The 21,177-nt window shown below is 37.7% G+C and overlaps 1 protein-coding gene and 1 long non-coding RNA gene across 3 annotated transcripts in view; both read left to right on the top strand.

Moving 5' to 3' along the window:
• Window positions 1-21,177, top strand: part of LOC127935072 (exostosin-1b) — a 79,167-nt gene that overhangs the window by 45,014 nt on the left and 12,976 nt on the right. For both annotated transcript variants that reach the window (XM_052532663.1, XM_052532662.1), the window contains 5 exons: window positions 13,438-13,531; window positions 14,914-15,021; window positions 16,148-16,267; window positions 18,539-18,671; window positions 20,761-20,879. In XM_052532663.1, the coding sequence (XP_052388623.1) occupies window positions 13,438-13,531; window positions 14,914-15,021; window positions 16,148-16,267; window positions 18,539-18,671; window positions 20,761-20,879 (574 nt within the window). The remainder of the gene's footprint in view (window positions 1-13,437; window positions 13,532-14,913; window positions 15,022-16,147; window positions 16,268-18,538; window positions 18,672-20,760; window positions 20,880-21,177) is intronic.
• On the top strand, window positions 4,242-5,919 carry LOC127935075 (uncharacterized). The gene is made up of 2 exons (XR_008147966.1): window positions 4,242-5,331; window positions 5,829-5,919. It is a non-coding gene; the product is annotated as an uncharacterized LOC127935075 (long non-coding RNA).

Raw genomic sequence — 21,177 nt, 5'->3', positions numbered from 1 at the left:
AACCCATCCGAAATGCACACACACAGAGCAGTGAACACACACACACACACTGTGAGCACACACCCGGAGCAGTGGGCAGCCATTTATGCTGCGGCGCCCGGGGAGCAGTTGGGGGTTCGATGCCTTGCTCAAGGGCACCTAAGTCGTGGTATTGAAGGAGGAGAGAGAACAGTACATGCACTCCCCCCCACCCACAATTCCGTCCGGCCCGAGACTAGAACTCACAACCCTTCGATTGGGAGTCCAACCCTCTAACCATTAGGCCATGACCATGACATATCTATGCCTTTTAAACATTATAATATGGATAAATATTACTTTTTGTGCATTCAGCAGTGTTACGTGGTAAAATTTCCAATTGCTAGTTTAGCTTATGTGTCCATGTGGACAGTTTAAAGCAAGATTCCTCAAATCGTATCACTGCAGAGTTTAACTCCAACCCTGATCTAACTCAACTACCTTCTAATGATCCTAAAGACATTGATTGGCATGCTCAGGTGTGAAGAAAAGGATCTGGAGAAGAGTTCAGAAATGAATCAAGAAAAGAATTCAGAAATGGATCAAGAAAAGAGTTTATGTTAGCCATGTGACCGTAGACTGTTCCTTTCCAAATGGTATGTTTTGCCCATTATGAAATGTTCAGTTTCATAAGCTGTCTTCCTAAGAATAAACCTCTGACCTTTCCAACATTCCCCAGATGCAGTGGAACATTAAATCGGATGACTTTATTGCATTGTTTCTCAACTACCAAATGAACTGCTGCTTTTCTTGACCTCAGGCAAAAAGAAAAGCAACAAAAATCGTTGAAAATGGCAAAGTGCATACCAAAACCAGTCTGTACAGCTTTTGTCCATTGCGGCAGGAAAGCCTTTTATGTGTGAAAGGGGGTTCTCGGCAGCTGGATAGAGCAGTCACTTTGCTTTAGATTTGCACTTGCCTCCTATTATCAAACATTGGGATTCAGACAGCTTTCAGAAGTATCTCATCACCTGCCTTGGCACTTAAAGGTGTGGGAGTGGAGCTCTTTGAAGCCTCGGCCCAGATGTGCCATTTGGTGTGGCGTAAAGCCGCACAGCTATTTGAAGTCTTCTGTTTGTATGCCAGCCATTTCCTAAATCCCACTCTCATAGTTGAAAACAAAGCTCTAAAAAGGAGGCACAAGCCATCCATATGAAGGATGGATGTTTGTTATACTGGGGGAAGGCAGAGTTGAGGGAATCTCGTGTTCTAATTAAATACGTTTAACCCAAGGTCATATAGTGCTGAGAGAGGGGGGATCGTAGGCTTGTCTTAAATGTTTTATTGAGTTTCTTTGAACTGTTTGAGCTTGGGGGCGAAGCATAAGCTTTCCTGTCAGAGCAGAGACGATGCACGTGTTGGCTTTTAAATAGCTGCTGTGGAATAAGAGAGCTTTGATTTGCTTTTCAAATAATGTGTTACATTCCCCTTGCATATGGTCTACCATCATTGAGTTGTTAAGTTTTTATTCCAGTTCATGTACAATATGTTGGGTTTTACTGGCTTCTAGGTGTTTGGCATCTTGCTGTCATGTTGACTGACACGTTCTCATGGGTTTAAATTAAAGGCCGTTTTACATCAAGTGTGACATTACAAATCCAAAATTCACATCAAAGTATTAAATGTTGCTTCATTTCAGAGTTACGTTTTGCCGTTTGATCTCCTGGGCTGTGTGTAACATCTTGTTGCAGGAAATTTCATGCTAATATGTGAATAGGCCTGTAAGATGCCACTCCCATTTAATTGATAGGTTTAGTTCATGTTGATTTTCTTTTTACTGTTGCTAATAACTCACCATGCAAAGAGGATGATTCATTTCCTGTCATCTAATTATTCTGGCCTTGCCATATCTGCAAAAATAAAAGTGCCATTTCATCTTGATATTTCAGTTTTATGGTAACAGTTTTTTATTTATTTATTATTATTTATTTATTTTTGTCATATGTGTTGGGTGGTGCATATAATAATATTAATAATAATAATTATTATTAAATATTATTATAGTTTATAAATACATTTACATAAAAGGGACATCATTATTTTCAAGTTTACTACTAATAAAGTCTTGCATCCGTATAGAAAGCAGTATTATATTGAATGAGCCAAATTTGACCTACATGACAACAAAAACCAAAAAATCCCATTTGAGGTTGGCTCTGTTTGATAGCAAAACAACCTCAGAATGGTGCCGATGTCATGACGTTTGATCGTTTTATTTCATCTCGAGACTGTGACCACAGATGTAGAATGGCATTGGTAACCACTGACATGCTTCAAAGGAGGATGACACTTACACTGTCACTGCAAGGAACTGTATGCAAACTCAGCTTGTATTTGCGTCAACTCAAACGGAAATCTCGGTTATACACAGGTGTGTTTTTGTTTATAGAAGTGAAGTTGGGGGGTTTTTTTGTGCCGTTCCAGCTGCGTGTGGTTTTGTGGCATAATTGACATCGAGAGCTCTGAGGGCCTCTTTACCTCTCTCTGTGTTGTAACTCTTACCTTAAGTAGTGCAGTGTTTCAGATGAAGGAGTACCAATTCTTTGAGCTTGATGTCATGGCTCTTATGCTAAAGAATCAGTCAGTTTGAGGTGATATGGTCTTCTTTGCACGTAAACAAATGGAGAAAAACGGAAAAACACAGAGTCAAATTATCGCTCTCAAAAATGGAGTGTGCATGTCATCAGCCTGTAGTAGAATGAAGACATCAATGGAAGCGTTTGACTGCATTCTTTGCTATAAAACTCATCAGTTTACAGTTTGTTTTTTATTCATTTGTTTTATTTCTTTCTACTCATGTAAGTAACTTTAGCACAGTCTTTCCTCCATCTCATCTTGTATCTACTAGTTATTCAGATGCAATACCCTAATATCTCTATACATTTATGTAATTACTCCACTTTTGGCATCCATTTATTGTGCATGTGCTTTGTTTTCCATATCAAAAAGAAATATTATACCCACACACTCGCACCAGATCAGGTTGCTAGGTGACCAGTCACCAGTGAAGTCTTCAGCCTTTCTTTTTTTTTTTTTTGATTCCCCCATCTCACTTTCTTCATTTTTATATTCACTTCTCTAATTACATCTTTTCAGGAGTGGGGAAAGTGTTATTAGTCAGTTTCTCATTCATTTCTTTTAAGACGGCACTTCTCTCAGTCTCAGACTGTTTATTCTGAACAGACTCTAATGAGCGCTTCATTGGGCTTGCTGGGTTTTGCCGTAATTGTGATCTAAAACTGCAAACCATTCTTCACCGAAGCAGGTTTAATGGCACATGATAGCAGCACTTCAAGCTTGAAGAGAGTCTTGAACGAAAAGTTCAGTCCTGCCGCTTGTCACCACATAGACCTGAGGATGCAAGTGCTCCATGTTACTCTGCTCTACTTCCTGTCCAGGTTGAAAGAGAGCAGCACCAGCCTCTCACTGTCCCTTTTCCCTCATTCTTCCTTGTGTCTTCAATCCATCTTTTCTTTGCGGCGTCCCTCTTGTCATCTTTCTCCCCAGGGTTTCTCTCTGCCAGTGTCTATCTGAGCAACCTGACACCAGCTGTAGCCTCCCCCTGAAAGAAGCCGCTGCTTTGTTAGAACTTTGTTAGGGATGGTGCTTTCTGTCTACAATGTCCTAAAACCACATTCTGACCTCTGGTGACCGAGTCGGCAGCCCCCTCGTCTTTGTCATTTCCCCCTCCAGCTTTGTGATAAGACCCAGTTAGAAGAGACACAACTGTATCATATAACACTGTCCTGCAAAGGAATTTATTTTTAAAATGTCATTTTATAAAATTGGTTCATGCTTTAGCCCCAAAAGAAAACTCAATGCTCTGTCTCTCTGTCTCTCTGTCTGTCTCTCTGTCTCTCTGTCTCTCTGTCTCTCTGTCTGTCTGTCTGTCTCTCTCTCTGTCTCTCTGTCTCTCTGTCTCTCTGTCTGTCTGTCTGTCTCTCTGTCTCTTTGTCTGTCTGTCTGTCTCTCTGTCTGTCCCTTTGTCTGTCTGTCTCTCTGTCTGTCTCGCTGTCTCTCTCTCTGTCTCTCTGTCTCTCTCTCTGTCTGTCTGTCTGTCTCTATCTCTCAATCTATCTCTCTGATATCCCCAGTTGTCATTAATGTAATGCAAAAAGAGATGCATAATACATAAAATTTTCCAAATCTGTTTGACTATATGATATATGGTCTTTTATATTTTAATTCAACAATTTAATTTAAATAATTGCTTTGAATGATTGTTCTTAACCTCTTGAACTCTGGCCACGCCCTAGGACCCACCGGTGGGTCCGCGGGGAGGTCATAATACTATTTTTTAAAAATCTATAAACTGTGAAGCACAAAACTAGTCATATATGGTATTTTTTGAAAGCGTAGAACCTCTGCTTTCTTGCAAGTCCCATGGTATTTGCATTAATTTTACATAAAAGAAAATAATAAGGTATAAATTCGTTCTTCCACAACCACCCCCCCTTGAGAAAATCAGATGAATAATGTTCATATTTCATATTTATAGCACACAAACTCACCAAACATGGACAAGTCACACATCAAATGAAAGCTCTCACTCTCAGGAATGTCACTGTGTACTTTATTTCACCGATCTTATACATTACAGTGACATAACAAATAATAATTTTCAAAAGAATCACGAAAACTGAAATTACTTATGTGAACAAGCAAACGTATGCGTCATATTTCTGCGCTGATAACTACATCTGTGCTCACATACTAGCCTAAAATCCTATATCAGCTTTTAGATTAGGTTGTTTTCTTCAAAATGAGAGCATTCTCGTGTGTCTGTGAGCATGCATGGCTAAACGGCACTATAATATGTCTCAGATGCGCAGATCAAAACATGCAATGCAGCGTAAAACATGACCAGTATTTGTATTGACTCTCTTTGATTCCTTTCGACTTGCAATGACGTCATCACGCAGTGCGTCCTATGTCATGAAAGCTGACAGCCTCCCCTCTCCATAGACACATCGATCAAGCTTCTAGACCATTCAGAGCCCGAGTTGTTCCTTTCCAAAGTTGAGGAGGTGGGACTAAAGAAAACGGCGCAAACGGGCGCAGATGATTATTGATGAGTTGATCGGAAGTTTGTTTTGTGATTTTGGATAGCGTTTTAGCGAATTATTGCGTGCTTTTATTACTGTTAGAGTTATATGTCTCTGAAAAATGACTTCAAGAAAGTTTTTTGTTGGTGTGGAGGCGGCTTTGGAGGAGTTTGATCGGATGTCCGACACTGAAACTTGCAGCGAGGCTAGCTAGCTTTGACTCGGTCAGAGAAGCTGCTTACAAACTGGGAGAAGACCCTGATTTTGAGTAAGTATACGTTGTTTCTATCAAGCATTTGTAAGTTGCATGCTAATATTATTATTGCATTAATTTATTCATCGATTGCATTCATAAGTGTATTGCCTTGTGCAGTTTATGTCTTTCTTGTATACGCGAGTTGCATTCATCGGTTGCCTTCGTTAGTTGCATGCTAATTTGTTTTTGCATGAATTTATTTATCAATATTATATATACGTGTACTGCCTTGTGCATTTTTATATCTTATGTATATGTGAATTGCATTCATGTGTTCGTTACATATTTGAATTACACACACGCAACGAACACATGAATGCAATTCACATATACATAAGATATGCAAGGGTTGTTCTCATTTATTTATACATACTCATGGATTTGTGTATGTGTAATCATTATTTTCCTCTTTCTGTTACTTGCATATCTGGATTATTTTTGTGTATGTCATTTTAGCATGTATTTTGGGATTGCAGTGTAAATTTATACATTTTTGTTTTGTTTTGCAGTTTTAGCATCCAGTGGTGAAGAATGGGAGCCAGCAAGTCAGGATACTTATTTTGTGTGTGTGTGTGTGTAAAATAAAATGCAAGAACAGAACTTTGCCTTATTTTGCTTATTCCATGACATGAGTTTTTTGAGGAAACTTGGAGACATAAGACATTCTGTCTCTTCAGGTAAAGCTACAGAGCTTGGAGACTCCAACGCCTCCTTTTGGTTAAATCTAAATAACTTTTGCTTAGAAGATGTTATCAACAAAATTATTTTTTTATCTTTTTACTGTCACCTAGTGGAATCAAAAGAAACTTTCTGCAGGGAAATAGACCTAACAGGTCCTAAATAACAGACTTCTAAATAAAAACTTACTTTAAAAAATAATACAAATCTGACTTTGTTTCCGTGTTTATCACAATATAGTAAAAATACAAAAGACAAAATATGCAATATCTTGTGCTTGTGTTAAACTTCCGAGAGTTTTCTGTAAAATAAGACCATTTTTATAAATTTATTCCAAAGTATGTGGTTAGGGCTGTCTTTTAAGTTCAGCTATGCTGGATTCAGTAATCAAAAATGGTGACTGTACACTTGGAGAGTCTAACGCCTCCTTTCGATTAAAGCTAAATAACTTTTGCTTAGAAGATGTTATCAAAAAAATTCTTTTTTCTCCTGTTTAATGCCACCTTGTAGAATCAAAAGAGATTTTCTGAAGTGACATAGACCAAACAAGTCCTAAATTACAGACTCTTAAATAAAAACGTAATTAAAAAAATTATAAAAATCTGACTTTTTGTTAGTGTTTATCACAGTAATGTAAACATATAAAGTACAAAATATGCAATATTTTACCCATGTTTTAAAATTCAGAGAGTTTTCTGTAAAATGAAACCATTTTTATAAATTTATTCCAAAGTATGTGGTTAGGGCTGTCTTTTAAGTTCAGGTATGCTTGCTGGTTTCAGTAATCAAAAATGGTGACTGTAAAAGTACACTTGGAGAGCCTAACGCCTCCTTTCTATTAAAGCTAAATAACTTTTGCTTAGAAGATGTTATCAAAAAAATTCTTTTTTCTCCTGTTTAATGCCACCTAGTGGAATCAAAAGAGATTGTCTGAAGCGACATAGACCAAACAAGTCCTAAATTACAGACTCTTAAATAAAAACTTAATAAAAAATAATAATAAAAATATGACTTTTTGTCAGTGTTTATCACAGTATTGTAAACATATAAAATACAAAATATGCAATATTTTACCCATGTTTTAAAATTCAGAGAGTTTTCTGTCAAATGAGACCATTTGTATCAATTTATTCCAAAGTATGCGAGTAGGGCTCTCTTTTAAATTCTGGTATGCCTAATTCAGTAAAAAATTCAAAATATGCTGCAGAGCTGAAGAGGTTAATTGCCATTAAAAGAATCTCACAATGCAATATTTTTATTTTTATTTTGAATCCAAGTGTTTTGTTTCCATTTTATTTTGTGCTTTAATATTACCTGGATATGCTTTTGTTTTCTAAACAAATCATAAAAATCTAGCAAATAATGTTTCCAGTGTCATAGCCAGGGTGTGGTATGCAGTTTGGAGTCTTTGGATTTGAAGAATAAACACTACTTTGGCTCTTTAGAGAAAATCTCTACAAGCAATTGAGCGACCCCATCTGCAGCTTTGAAGGCATGCCCTCCCTCTTTCCCTTGCTCTCCTTCTCTGTCTTGGAGTCACATATGGTGAGAGGAGATATTGCTGGTTTAGCCCTGAAATAGAATAAATGTAAATGTGTTTGCAAATAAATGAACTAATTATGACTTGTTGTTCACCTTTAGGGGGAAAGGCTACAGTAGATGGTCTGTTAGTAAAATGAACTCCTATTGCTGTGAAAAAAAAAAACAGAAGTCAGAAAGAGTGTATTGTTTTAGACTAGTTCAGAACCTCAGATAATAGGTAGTGAGATCATTTTACTTATCTTTCAGGCTTGTTCCAATTGGCGTTTGGATAAATATCATTTATTATTTTATATGGCTGAAAGGATCAAATCTCAAATCTGAGTTGTTTTTGTAAATTGTCTGAATCTATAAAAGTTAGAAATACTTATTTTTAACCTCCAGCATAAAAGGCTCCTTCGGATTTCTAAAGTTTGTCGATATAAACCCTTTACAAGTTCTGATAGGGTGCTGTTTTTTCCCCCAATTTTGGGAATACACAGTTTCAGACCAGTACAAAGGGCTGTCACAGTTTAATTTCAGCCCACTTTGCGGTTTAGCACTCGGACATATTGGGAATATTTTAACCACTGCAGTCTGTGATCTATGAAAGAAGCGACTCTTCTCATGCAGGACTAGAGCGAGACCGCAGAGCAGGCTTGTGCTGACATGTCCCGAATCAGACTCGTGCACAGTCACATCATCGCAGTCCTGCCAACCATCTGGATATAAACTGGTGCTTTGAGACACATCTGGTCATCATCATGCCATGGTCTGAATTGCTCTTCCAACAATTCAGACCCCACAGCGCTGAAATATTCCCTTTGTGGTGACAGGACAGCCAGTATTTCACAAAGCGTGTCCCTGTATGCTGACAGCCTGGCCAATCAAAGCCACGTTTCTGTCCTTGTGCCCCGACCTGATAACTGGTCTGTATGGAGAGTGTCCCTGTATGCTGACAGGCCAATCAAACAGGATGAAATGTGTCCGTGTGTCTTTTGTTTCGTGAGATTTTTCCTTTCATTTCATGTCTAAAGCATCATCAACCAATTTCAGTCACCTGATGCTGTTGTTTTTTTTCCACACTAATGTATTTTTTGTTTCATTTTTGCTATTGGCTCAAGTCTGTATTGGTTAGTAGAGGGGGAGACCAGTTGAAAAGATTTTCATGATAAACTTGTAGGATAGGTGGATATAGAGTATATACATGGATATAGAGAAGTAACTAACGTTTCACAAATGGCCATAATAAGATTAGATTATATGACGGGGTGTTTGCTGGAATGCCTCTAGGTTATCTAATGTTTTGGATGCTAATTGAAACTAGCAAAAGCCCTCTAATGAGCACTAATTGCTCTAATGAATTAGTTACAGTGAGACTTCTGGAGAGAAGACAGTGCGGACACATCATAAGGCAGCACACATGTTCACATACTCATCCCCGCAGGGAGCTGTAAGCATCTCTGTGTGGCCTGCTAGTAACAGGCATGCAAGAATGTTCATTCATGTAACATTGGTTTTGCTTTGTTTCACAGAACTAAACGTTGCCTGGGTTGTGTATGTATATGTGGGATGGAGCTATCAAAATAGGGGCGAGACCCTTTTGGGGTAGAGGAGTGTTTGTTTTGGTGATTTCAAATGCCAACATTGGCTGCCAGAAATCGCTTACCCCACCTTTAAGTGACCGAAAAGGCTTTTACTTAAAGGTGGGGTAAGTGATTTCTGGCAGCCAATGTTGACATTTAAAATGTCTATGAAAAAAAGCAAAACCAGTGTTAAAACGTGTCTACACTGATCACGTCATGTGTAGACACGGCCTTTACTGCTGATTGGCTACAAGTTTTTGCTAGTCGACCCAAATTTTTTTTTAAAAACATTTTTGAAAAAAACGCTTGCCCCACCTTAAATGGAAGTTTTGTGACAATGAATAGAATTACTGTAATTGTTGACGTTTGTTTTCCCATTAAACTGTATTTAAATAATCCTTTTTTTCTTTTGTGTTTTTATGCATTTGTATAGTGAGAGATCAGATTCAAACAGAAGTTTCTGTACAAATCTATAACCACTTTTTGCTTGCTTGAGATTACAATTTTGCTTTAAATAGCAAAAATACTAATAAATGTTTAATTTATTTTGTGCATTGGTTCTTTTGAACGTTAATTTTCAGTAAGTAAATTTAGCACACCCAGGGACTTACTCAATGTAAGTCGCTTTGGATAAAAGCATCTGCTAAATGCATAAATTAAAAATATTCTGAAGAGGATTCCAGTAAGCCGTATGGATTTCTTTCTAAAGGGAAAAAAAGCTTACTGATTCAAAAGGAAGTTTAGATCAAAGTTTGATTCCTCTTTCGGAATTCGTTCTTTTCAGTGAATTGGTTGAAACACCATATATACCTATTTGTTTGCTTGATTACTCACACATCTTCTCTTCTATATCTTACAACCTTATTATTGCCCAAAATATGCCATATTTACATGAAATAACGCCTAATTGTTATCTCTAACTATTGTAAATGTATCTACCACCACTGATTCTACTACTGAGACTACCTAATATTTTATGAATTTCCAATTTTTATGCTAATATGGTCATATCACATTCGTTTATCTATTTTACACTTTAGTTGGTATTTGTGGGTTTTTCCTCATGAGATTGATGTCCGGGAAGTGGGAGCGCTGTGCCTTAGGCTGATTGTTCTGCGTCAGAAACAACAACCATTTTGGCTTCTTTCCCAGGGAAGCTTTCAATCAGATGTGCAAGACGGGGGGTAGTTTGAGAAAGAAAGTGGTGGAAAGTAAAATAAATGAAACGGAGGTGATTTTTAAAACATTAGCTCATTGTGCAAGGTCCCCCCCATCAGCCATGTGCAGAATGCATGTAATTAACACACTCCAAATGGAAGCATTTAGCCAAAGTTGCTATGGAGACGGAGCATTAAACTGCACTTAGGGCTGTGTTTGGGCAGGGTAGTATAATTGTACCCAACCTGTAAAATAAAAACAATCACAGAGGGTGATCCTCATTTTTAGACCCTGATATTGATTCACTCTCCAGCGGTTTTCTCAAAACACTTTAACACTGTTCTTTTCTCTACTGCATTTCATCTAACATAAATACTCACTGCCACAAATTTACCACACAGAAACACTTATTTGTGCCTGAGCACCATTAAAGACCCGAACAATTCTCACTTGTGTATAAACACTCACTATTAAACCCTCTCATCTCTGTTGTGCTGTTTTAAGTAGTCTGAGCTTCCCAAGGTCAAAAGATGCTGCTTTGAAATAACATTTAAATAACAATACACACAATGCATACAAAAAAAGAACTGTGGTGGAGCCATTGTGCAATTGAGATGTCCGATGGGAATTCCATTATAGTTTGGTCTTTACTGTGGTACTGAATGATTGCAATGACTTACAAATGTGTGTGTGTTATATATATATATATATATATAATTTATTTGTAACCATTTCCAAAACGTAGGTCAGTAACAATTTTTGTAAAGAAATTGTTTTATTCAGCAAGGATGCATTAAATTAATCTAACGTGACAGTAAAGATTTCAAAATTTATATTTCAAATAGATGCTGTTCTTTTTAACTTTCTATTAATCAAATAATCCTGAATTGAATTAAAATATTTCAGTGTAAAATCCCCAAAAAAGTATAATAATAATAATAATAATAAATAATTTATATATATATATATATATATATATATATATATATATATATATATATATATATATTAGATCAAATAAATGTAGTCTTGAGCATAAGAGACGTCTTCTGATATTGTATATATTTTTAGTGTATGTATTATATTTTTATTTACATGTTATGCATAAGAAATAGTGAATGTGTACAGATAGATATACTTTTATATAACATGCATAAAACATACTTGTCTTTGTTACATTGTTTATTATATTCATAATTTCATATTTTAATATTTTTAGAATGTTTTTTTTTTATAAGCAAATGTATGTACAGTATGAATGCATATATAACTATATATACATATATACACTTTGCTGTTGAGGCATTTGACTTTGTATGCTGATTTACTGAAGAAAAAAAAAATTAAAGTGTTGTTACTTTGGGCAAGAAAGCCTGGTGACCAGTGTGTTGAGATCTGTATGGAAACGCATCATTTCTGTCCTGGGCTCACACAGTGAGGCATAGAGTGAGCCTCAGTGTTTGCCGACTGTCTGATATTGCTCCTCAGGTAGCTAATCTACTTGAAATGGCACCACAGAGACCAACGCTCGCCCTCCAGCCTTATTCATATTCTGTCACATTAACACGGGATCAGTCTGATATCCAGACAGCTGGGACGCGTGCGTGTGTGCTCACACACATGCCTTGTTTGTTCACTTTGCGACAGAATGGCCTCTGTGCCTCGGTTTCATTCTGTAGGGCTGTGTGTGTGTGTGTAACCTGCCATTTCAGGCAGTGTTCAAAGTCAGCATCCACCAATGAGCTGAGAAGGCAAAAGGCACAGCTGTTCTGGAGTCAGCAAGATCATCGAAGGCAGAAAATGGAAGCATGTGGAAGTCAGCGTCGCACAACCTTCACCTTAGATGCTCACCAGTAAATGATGAATGATTTTCTGCCTGATAAATAACTGCCTGCTCCTTTAACCTCGAGACCTCTCTGAAGATGTATGTTTTACATGCGCGCATGAGAGGACGGGCTGCCATCTGTGTCAGTGTGCTTGCCCTGAGCTCAGACACAGGGGCAGAGAGAAGACAGTCTCGTTGATATGGGAAAAACATGGCTGTGTCTTCTCAAGCGTTTGAACGTGTGCACACTGTTTGTTTCTGCACACACACACACACAAACGCGCACACACATATAAATTAGTGTTGGGCAACAATAATAATTTTTTAAATCGCAATTAATTGCATTATGCACAAAACTAATAATGCATTCAAAAGTAGTGTATTGTGCACTTTTGTTTTTCAGTCCAACTGCTATGTGAACAAAAGTGTAATGACCTTTGGTTTACAAACACTTTAAACAAATAAGGTGCTATTTACAGCAGTATTCCTTTTACAAAGTAGCAGTTAAAATATTTATTGTAGCCTCTCTTTATTGGAGACCTGCATGAGCGCGGGACAACACTTGATGGGTGGGTAGAGACTCGTGTCATAAAGCCTGGTTCGTTTGACTAGTGTGATCATTTTGTTTGGCAGTCCTGGCTTGGTTGGAACAGGTGGGCCAGAGCACGGTTCAGTTATATATAGATCAGTGAGTGTGAACGCAAACCGCGCCAGAGTGCAGATCCTCTGATGTGTGCTGCATGATTGCATGAATATTTCTGAGCGGCAAAAAAACGATAGAACTGTAAAGCTATATATTATGTGTTACCGAGTCCCATTCGACTCAAAATAATAAACCACAAAGTTAACAAAATGATTCACTCCACTGTGTTGAGCAAGTGTGCTTCTCTGCTGTCTTCACGTGCTATCGAAAACTTCCTATTTCATGATTACGAGCTTGCTGCATTCTTTTCTGTTAAAAAAAACAGTGGACAGTGGTTTGTGAATGCGGATGCTTAGCCTAAATAATTAGATCTGGAGCATCCCCTCCTGTGACCCATGATTTGTCCATATGTGTATTCAGAGCCAGTGAGCAACAGACTTTCATAATAATAAAACACGGCCTTAACGAGCAATACAATAATTGTCAGCGTTAATCAATGAATGCGTTAATGCGATAATAACACATTAAAGTTAATATATATATGGCTCATAAATGTGCAGGGGCAGGTGTCACAAGCTCACTACCCAGCACATCTGATCACTCTGTACTGCTCACTGGAAGACAGTGGGAGAGAGGGAGACTGGAGAAATGGCATTTTAAATCAAAGAAGTCTTCATTTGTATTATTCATGTGTGTGTGTTTTTGTGCAGATATGACTATCGGGAAATGCTGCACAATTCCACCTTCTGCCTGGTTCCTCGAGGACGGCGACTGGGATCCTTTCGCTTCCTGGAGGCTCTGCAGGTGCGCACACATTTCAGTCGACATCTTTTTCTGTTTTTTTTTCTTCGGTTTCATTTCCTTTTAATTTCATATAGTTTTTATTTCCTTACCTTTTCATCTCTGATTTTTCCCTGATGTTGTCTCTCTTTCCCCATTTCCTTCTGTACTTCTTTATTTCTTCCTTCCTGCCATACTTTTCATTCTGCACTCCGTATATCCTTCCTTCTTCCTTCTCCAAGTCCATTCTTTTTTTTCCATTCTTCCTTACTTTCTTCCACCCTTCCTTTCATACTCTGATCTTTTCTTATACACTTCTCATCACTCGCATCCTTCCACCCTTCGTTTTTTCATTGTTCTTTTTCTGACTTTTTTCTGTTCTTCTCTAAATCCTTCCAGTTTTTTTCTGCCTCCATTCTTTACTTCTGTCCTTCCTTCTGCACTTACGTCCTACTGAACTTTCTTTCTTACATTCTTTGATCCATCCTTCTCTCTCTAAATCCTGTCAAGCTCATTCATTCTTCCGTCTTTCCCTCCTTCCTTGATTATTTTCACCCTTCCTTCTATTCTCTGATCCTTTTTTGTACACTTACTACTTCCTTGTGCAAATCAAAGTTGAAAACCTTAATGTCACTAATTATTACTGCATACCAACTCTGTCCCTTCTTGTAACCTTTTGCATGTTAATTAAAACATTTGTTGGCCCATTCATAAAATTTTCTATTTTTGATGAACAATTATCACCCCAAGTGATTTTTAAAAGATGTTTGAAGAGATTTTATCATAAGGATGTTTTCAGAAATGTGGCCCTCTGAGCACTGTGAAAATTCCAGGTGCACACATACATCACCCGCACCTCTTCACTTTTGAAGCACAGACTGTCTTCCCCTGAGCGTGTGTGTGTGTGTGTGTGTGTGTGTGACCACTAGAGCTGAAGCCCTGCGGCACTCGTGCTCAGCTGAAACCTTTATGACCTCTTGAGTGGCAGGTCCTCATTACGTCCAACACAACAGCTGCTCATCCCTCTATTTCTACACATCTCCCGCTCTTCAAAAGAACCTCACTGTTCATTCCTCTTCTCTGTTTTATCGTTTTCCCCCACAACCTACATATTTTCTCTCTCCCTTTCTATATTTACTGTCATATGTGTAACTGTATAAGTGAATTAGATGTTGATCTGTAGGCGTCTGTATGCTGGACTCTTCGAGTCAGTCTCAGTTACAAAGCTAATGGCTGTTCTGGCATTCAGTAGAAGCAATTTAATATGCATCCCATTGTGTTTGTTCTCTTTTTTTATTTATCTGTGTGTTTTCTCTTAGTGCTGTCCTGTAATCAAAACACTGCGCACATGACTCACACTGTGACCCCATCGATTTGTCTGTGTGTGTGTTTCTGTGTGTTTGTAGGCGGCCTGTGTGCCGGTCATGCTGAGTAACGGTTGGGAACTCCCCTTCTCAGAGGTCATCGACTGGAACACGGCTGCTGTGATCGGGGACGAGAGGCTCCTGCTGCAGGTCTGAAATCCGTTGTGTTTTTATTACATTTCTCCTAGAATCTCTTTTGTATTCTGCCCAAATACTTTAAAAGTGGTGCCAGACATTGGGGCTGAAGTCAGCTTGGTTAGAGCTTTTAGACCTCCTCAGACGGTTAAGAAGGTTAATTGTATTCAAAATCACCTAAAATGGTTTATCCCAAATTAGTGATTCCCATACAGATGTACATGTATCCCAGAGACGTTCAAAGATTTCCTTTGTTAAAGAGAAATCCTGTCATCATTTATTCATGCTCCTATCGTTCCAAAGCTGTATGACTGACTGACTTCAAAATATCTTCATGTGATGAAGACAACATTTTCAGTTTTGGGTGAACCGTCTCTTGAACAGGGGAAATCCTGGAGCTTCACAGGAATTGTGCCTAAATGATTATTATATTAAGGCTGTCAAAAGATTAAAGTATTCACAATTAATCCTGTGATCTTTTTAGTTTTTTTTTTTTTTTTTTGTAGAATGAAAAAATAATTTGGGTTTGCTCAGAGGGAATATAAAAAAAAAATTACTTTACAAGCTTAGATGGTAATTTCATACAAAAACTGCAAATTACATTTGTTAAACCTCCCATCTGGACTCACTTATAAATAAATGTACCATTAAGGTCTTTCTCAGAAAAGGTTTTATGATGATTGTTTCTTGAACTGTATTAATTATAATGATATTCAATATGTCTTTAGATTTATGCACATTTGTGTTGAAGAAGAGGGATATACTGATGGGATTGAGACAGAACAGGTTGAAAACACTAGTTAGAATTGGATCGTGATTAACATGTGATTTTTGGTCGTGGATCAAGATTCCTCTCAAATGAAGGATGTTGATCCAGGACGTCCTACTTGGCTGAAACACATTGTTTGCTTTAAAACACCGTTTGAGCTGGTTTGGCCGTCTTAGTCTGGTATGATCTAGTTTTAAGATTCAGATTATTTAGGGTTATATGTGTTTGATTTGCAGTATGAGAAGCCACTGAAATTATGTTCACCTCATATACCTCTTGTTCCATTTGTTCTGTTCATACATACCCTCTCTATCAGCAGGATGCTGATTTATCTCTCTCTCTCTCTCTCTCTCTCTCTCTCCCCCGGTGCAGATCCCGTCCACTGTGCGCTCCATTCATCAGGATAAGATTCTGGCTCTGCGACAGCAAACGCAGTTCTTGTGGGAGGCCTACTTCTCGTCTGTGGAGAAGATTGTGCTCACCACTCTAGAAGTAAGCAATGACTGTTCAGTCATGCCGTCTCCTGCTGTCTTTCACAAGCACACACACAAACACACACACACTTGCTCTCATTCCACAGCTGTGACACTCACAAGAGCTGCTCCAGACACACAAGCTGGGTTCAAATATTTTGACAAAGTGTAGAATTAGGATGATTTATTAGGCGTTGTGCTAAGTGCGTACACTTTCGCATGCCTGGTTTAATTCTGTACGTGCCCTTTATCAGTGTCTGGGAAATGATGCATGTCCTTGGTTCAATGACCTCTTCTTAGAGTTATTAGCTTGACTAGCATTTGGATAGACACAGAGTTCAGATACAGTGACCATAAAAGTAATTGAAATGCTTTTGTGCTTTTTTTTTGGCACTGTTATATATGAAATATATTCTGTAAGAAGCTTTGTTAGTGTAACTACTTCCCCTGCTGCTTAGATCGACATGCCATTGCGGTCAATGTTTAACAACTGACAGTTTCATATAATGCATGAGCTTCTGCAATCAACAAATCACAACAATTAACCCCAGAAGACTATGAGCTAGTGACAGAGCTGTCAGAGCCCCCCCCCCCCCCCCCCAACCTTCCACGGCATGGGTAGAGCGTCACTGCAATTACAGCTAGCATCCGAAGAGTTGCCTTCATCCGCTGCCCTCCATTTGGAAGATTGCGGCCATCCTGTTGCGAGATTGAGTCGTCAATCACATCTTCAGTCGCTAAAAGGGAGGACTTTTAGCTGAGCAAGAGGAACGGCCTTTCATCAGCCGCTCAGATTGGGTTTTTAAGATGACAGGTGGGGTACTGCAAGGTTGAAAGACCACGGCTTAATCTCAATGCTGGTGTCAAATGGTTATTTACTGAAAACACAGGGGAAACTCTCAAACTTGTGCGTTATATTGGTTACCTCAGATTACATTTTATAATATAATATTATAATATAATATTGTTCAGTTAGGGATCTGATCTGTAAGATTTCATGTTTTTTAAAGGGCTGCATTTGTTTGCTAAAATACTTTTAAAGCGATATTGTGAAATATTATTACAATTTTAAATAAGTATTTTCTATTTCCGTATATTTAAAAATGTAATTTATTATTGTGCTACTCATTACTCCAATCTTCAGCGTCGCATGATCCTTCAGAAATTATTCTAATATGCTGATTTGGTGCTTAAGAAACATTTTTTATTATCAATGTTCAATATTTTTGTGGTTCAACCTTTTTTCAGGTTCTTTTGATGAATACAAGTTCAAAAGAACAGCATTTATTAGAAACATTATAAATATCTCTGCTGTCACTTTGGATCATTTTAAAGCATCCTTGCAGGATAAAAAAAATAATTTCTTAAATGATCCCAAACATTTCGACAGTAGCGAGTAGGTTTAAAACATATATTTGTCAAACTATAACACTCACACAAAATTTAGTGAATCTGTTTGGTACTGCTAAATTACACACTTCACCTTGAACGCCTCATGTTTCTGTACAATATTAATTGAACGCTTCGATTTGTGAAGATTCCTCTATTTAGTCATGCATGATTAGTCCTAATTACCATTATTTATGCCAAACGAGTTAATCTTCCCCATTCACCTTCACACCTGAACTGATTGTGCAGCTGTGATTCTGTCTATAGAAAATATCTGTATTTGTGTTCGAAATGAATATTTGTGTGCGGTGGAGGTTGTCTGTTGAATCTCACTATCTTACATCTGATCAATGTACTCCAGATGCTGACTTTTGTCATTTGAATTAATAAAAGCCTCCAGGCTGGAATAAAGAAGCTACGATGAAGACACAATCTCTGAGACATCCAGCTTGTGTGAAACCTCATTCCAGTTGCCAACGATTAGGCTGTCACTAAGCCAAGCCACTTTCACACCAAAGGGGCACAATATAAACCAAAGACGACGACGATGACAAAAAAGCCTATCAGTCTTTGTCTCTTTTTACAGCAGCCATTCATCGCTTAGAGCCTCACTCATGGCCAGAGAAGCAATTTTGCTTGTCTTAATGTTGGGCCATCTGATTGGCACGACGAGGACGGTGAAATCGCTGGAGCATTTGATCATTTGTATCATAGTTTATAGACCCAGAGCTGCACCTCAATTTGAAGTTTTATTTTGAAACATTAATTTTACCCTTTAGCAAAGACTTCTCCAAATGACAACTTCACAGCTCTCATGATTGGGGAATTTAGCTGGAATCGTTTGCGATTTTCACAGGCTGTAATGCCGGCTGTTTCTTTGTTTGGTTACCTGTTTGTGTAGATCATAGAGGACCGAGTGCTTCAGCAGACCTCCAGGAGCAATCTGATGTGGAACAGTCATCCCGGTGGACTTTTTACACTGCCCCAGTACTCATCCTACCTGGGCGACTTCCCTTTCTTCTACGCCGAACTTGGTAATTAGACAATCATCTTCTTTATAGCGCACAGTTTTTCCAAAAGCTGTTTCTAAAATTGCTCTTCTTTTCCCTATAGTGCACTATTTGGAGGTTTGCCATTTTTGTAGTGTTGTCCAAATTCTGAGTGAACAACTTCATAGAGATTTCTGGGGAACAAATATTCACTATTAATTCCTCAATAGGACTATATTGAGTTTTTCCTCAATATACTCCTAATTTGCTGCTTAATAATAGTTAGTAAGGTATTTGTTAAGTTTGAGTAAGGGATGGATTAAAGGATCAAAAATATGGTCACACAGAATAAGGCAATATTTGATTTATAAGTACTAATATTTGGCCAATATACTAGTAAAATGCATGCTACTAAACAGCAATCTGATTTGCAAAGTAAATGTACTTAAACTGAGTAATAAACATAAACAGAATAAAGATTTATTTTCATCATGCCCTCCATGAACCCAAACCACAAAGCTGATGATGTTTAGTTGCAAATCATGTATAATAAATATTGTCATCCTTATTTTCCAAAGTAAGGTACAATAAATATTGTCATCCTTATTTTCCAAAGTAAGGTACATGTTAGATTGGAGATGGGCGATATATCGCATGCGTTTGTCACGCGCATTTCGTCAGTAAAGCCGGTTCCCTGATGGAACGGCATTTAATAGACAGAGCCATAGATCACTGACAAACTACTCAATATCGTGTTCATTATCGAAGGCGATTCATCTGCAATAATGAACGCGATTCATCTGCGATAATGAATGTGAAATTGCGTAGCATGTCAGTGATCTACTGCTCTGTCTATTAAATGCCGTTCCATTTGAAAGCAAGCGATTTACCACTAATCAGGGAACCGGCTTTACTGACGAAATGTGCATGTATTATATATTACTTTTAGATAAAGTAATATAAAATACAGGAGCAGCATTTCCTTCTGATTTCGCTTGCAAGTTTGTGTTGATTTACATTTATACTGTATGTAACATTTACTGTATAGTGAACAAGCAAGTGATTTTGGACAGAGCAAAAGTCTGTCTGACTTTAATAGTGTGACATCCCTTTCTCCTAAACTTTCAGAAACTAGTCCTGCTTGACGTTTTGAGGTTATGTTTAAAAGTTTCTGGAATTAATGAGCTTTCTAAGAAATGACAGACAGCCATTATGGGACTTTCGGATCCTCTTTCATCTTTTAGAGACGTGGGTCTTGTCATAGCCAAGTTTGTGACTAGCCTCATTCAAAACCCAAGCTGCGTTGTCTCTGGTTCTCTCATTTGTAATCATCTGATTTGTTTTTAAACACCCTCTCCTGCCATCTCTTAATTGCAGAGGTGTCTTGATTTCTAAAAAGTGACAACCATTGTACAACGTGATAGATTATGGACCAGCCCTGTGTAATTGGATTGCAAAATCCATATTCTCAATCTAAAGTTATGCATCGTCACAGCTGCTAATGCAGCCCACGCATGCCTCTAACTTAGTCTTCACTGCTTGTCAGGCCAGTCAGTATGAAGCCGCTGATTGAGCACCTCTTGTTATTGGGAAAAATTGAAATAAATGTGGTAACCAATGAGAATTATCATCTTGTATCTATGCAAGAATTATCATGTTGGATTGTCCAATATAACATGGTTAGTTATTTCGAGATGGTGCCAACTGTCTGTTTTATTGTCTCGTGGGCAAAGTGGACAATAGACGAAAATAGTGCTGCATCTATTGAGAAATTAAAAACAATGTGCATTGTAATTAAACATGAAGTCTATTTAAAAACCGTTAAGCATGGATTATTATCTCCCATTAAATCCTGCATTACTCATACCACTAAATCATTGTACTTGAAGTGTTTTATTGATATGCGGCAAACTCACGAGATCTGCACAGATTTCTGTAGAAAGCTTCAACTAATCTGAGCTTGACTCTTTGGTAAATATTAAATACACAATTTTTATCAAATATGAATTTGTATTATTAGATATTTTTACAAGTTTTACAAAATTTCAATAAATTCAACAGAATATATGTTTTGTCTGATTACGGTTCCTATTGTCTTATGGTCTTTCAAACTAATTCTCTCTCTTATTTTTAGGGATCAAGCCGAATCCCAAGTTCACTGCTGTTATCCATGCCGTCACACCCCTGGTTTCTCAGTCTCAGCCTATTCTCAAGCTCCTCGTCTCAGTGGCAAGGTCCCAGTACTGTGCTCAGGTAACATCCACTTCTTTTGCTGGCTTATTAATTCATTAAAACAATGGCAAATTATTGCAATATGTATCAGTATTTGTTGAAGAAAAAAAAGTACCCAATTAAGAAGATTCAGAGAAGAAACCTGGCTTTAGTACCTTGAAAAAATTAACTTAATTAAATTCAGTATTTCAACATTTATTACTTTGTTTAATCAGTTGCACTAAATTAGTGGTTCACAACCAGTGGGTCTCGACAGACTTCCAGGGGCTCTGCAGGATGACTTAAAGTATTTAAATTAATGTTATATAATTAAACAGTC

The sequence above is a fragment of the Carassius gibelio genome, chromosome A19, assembly GCF_023724105.1.
Source record: "Carassius gibelio isolate Cgi1373 ecotype wild population from Czech Republic chromosome A19, carGib1.2-hapl.c, whole genome shotgun sequence".
Lineage (NCBI taxonomy): Eukaryota > Metazoa > Chordata > Actinopteri > Cypriniformes > Cyprinidae > Carassius > Carassius gibelio.
Note: the sequence above shows the minus strand (reverse complement) of the source record. Positions and strands in the feature narration are given on the sequence as shown.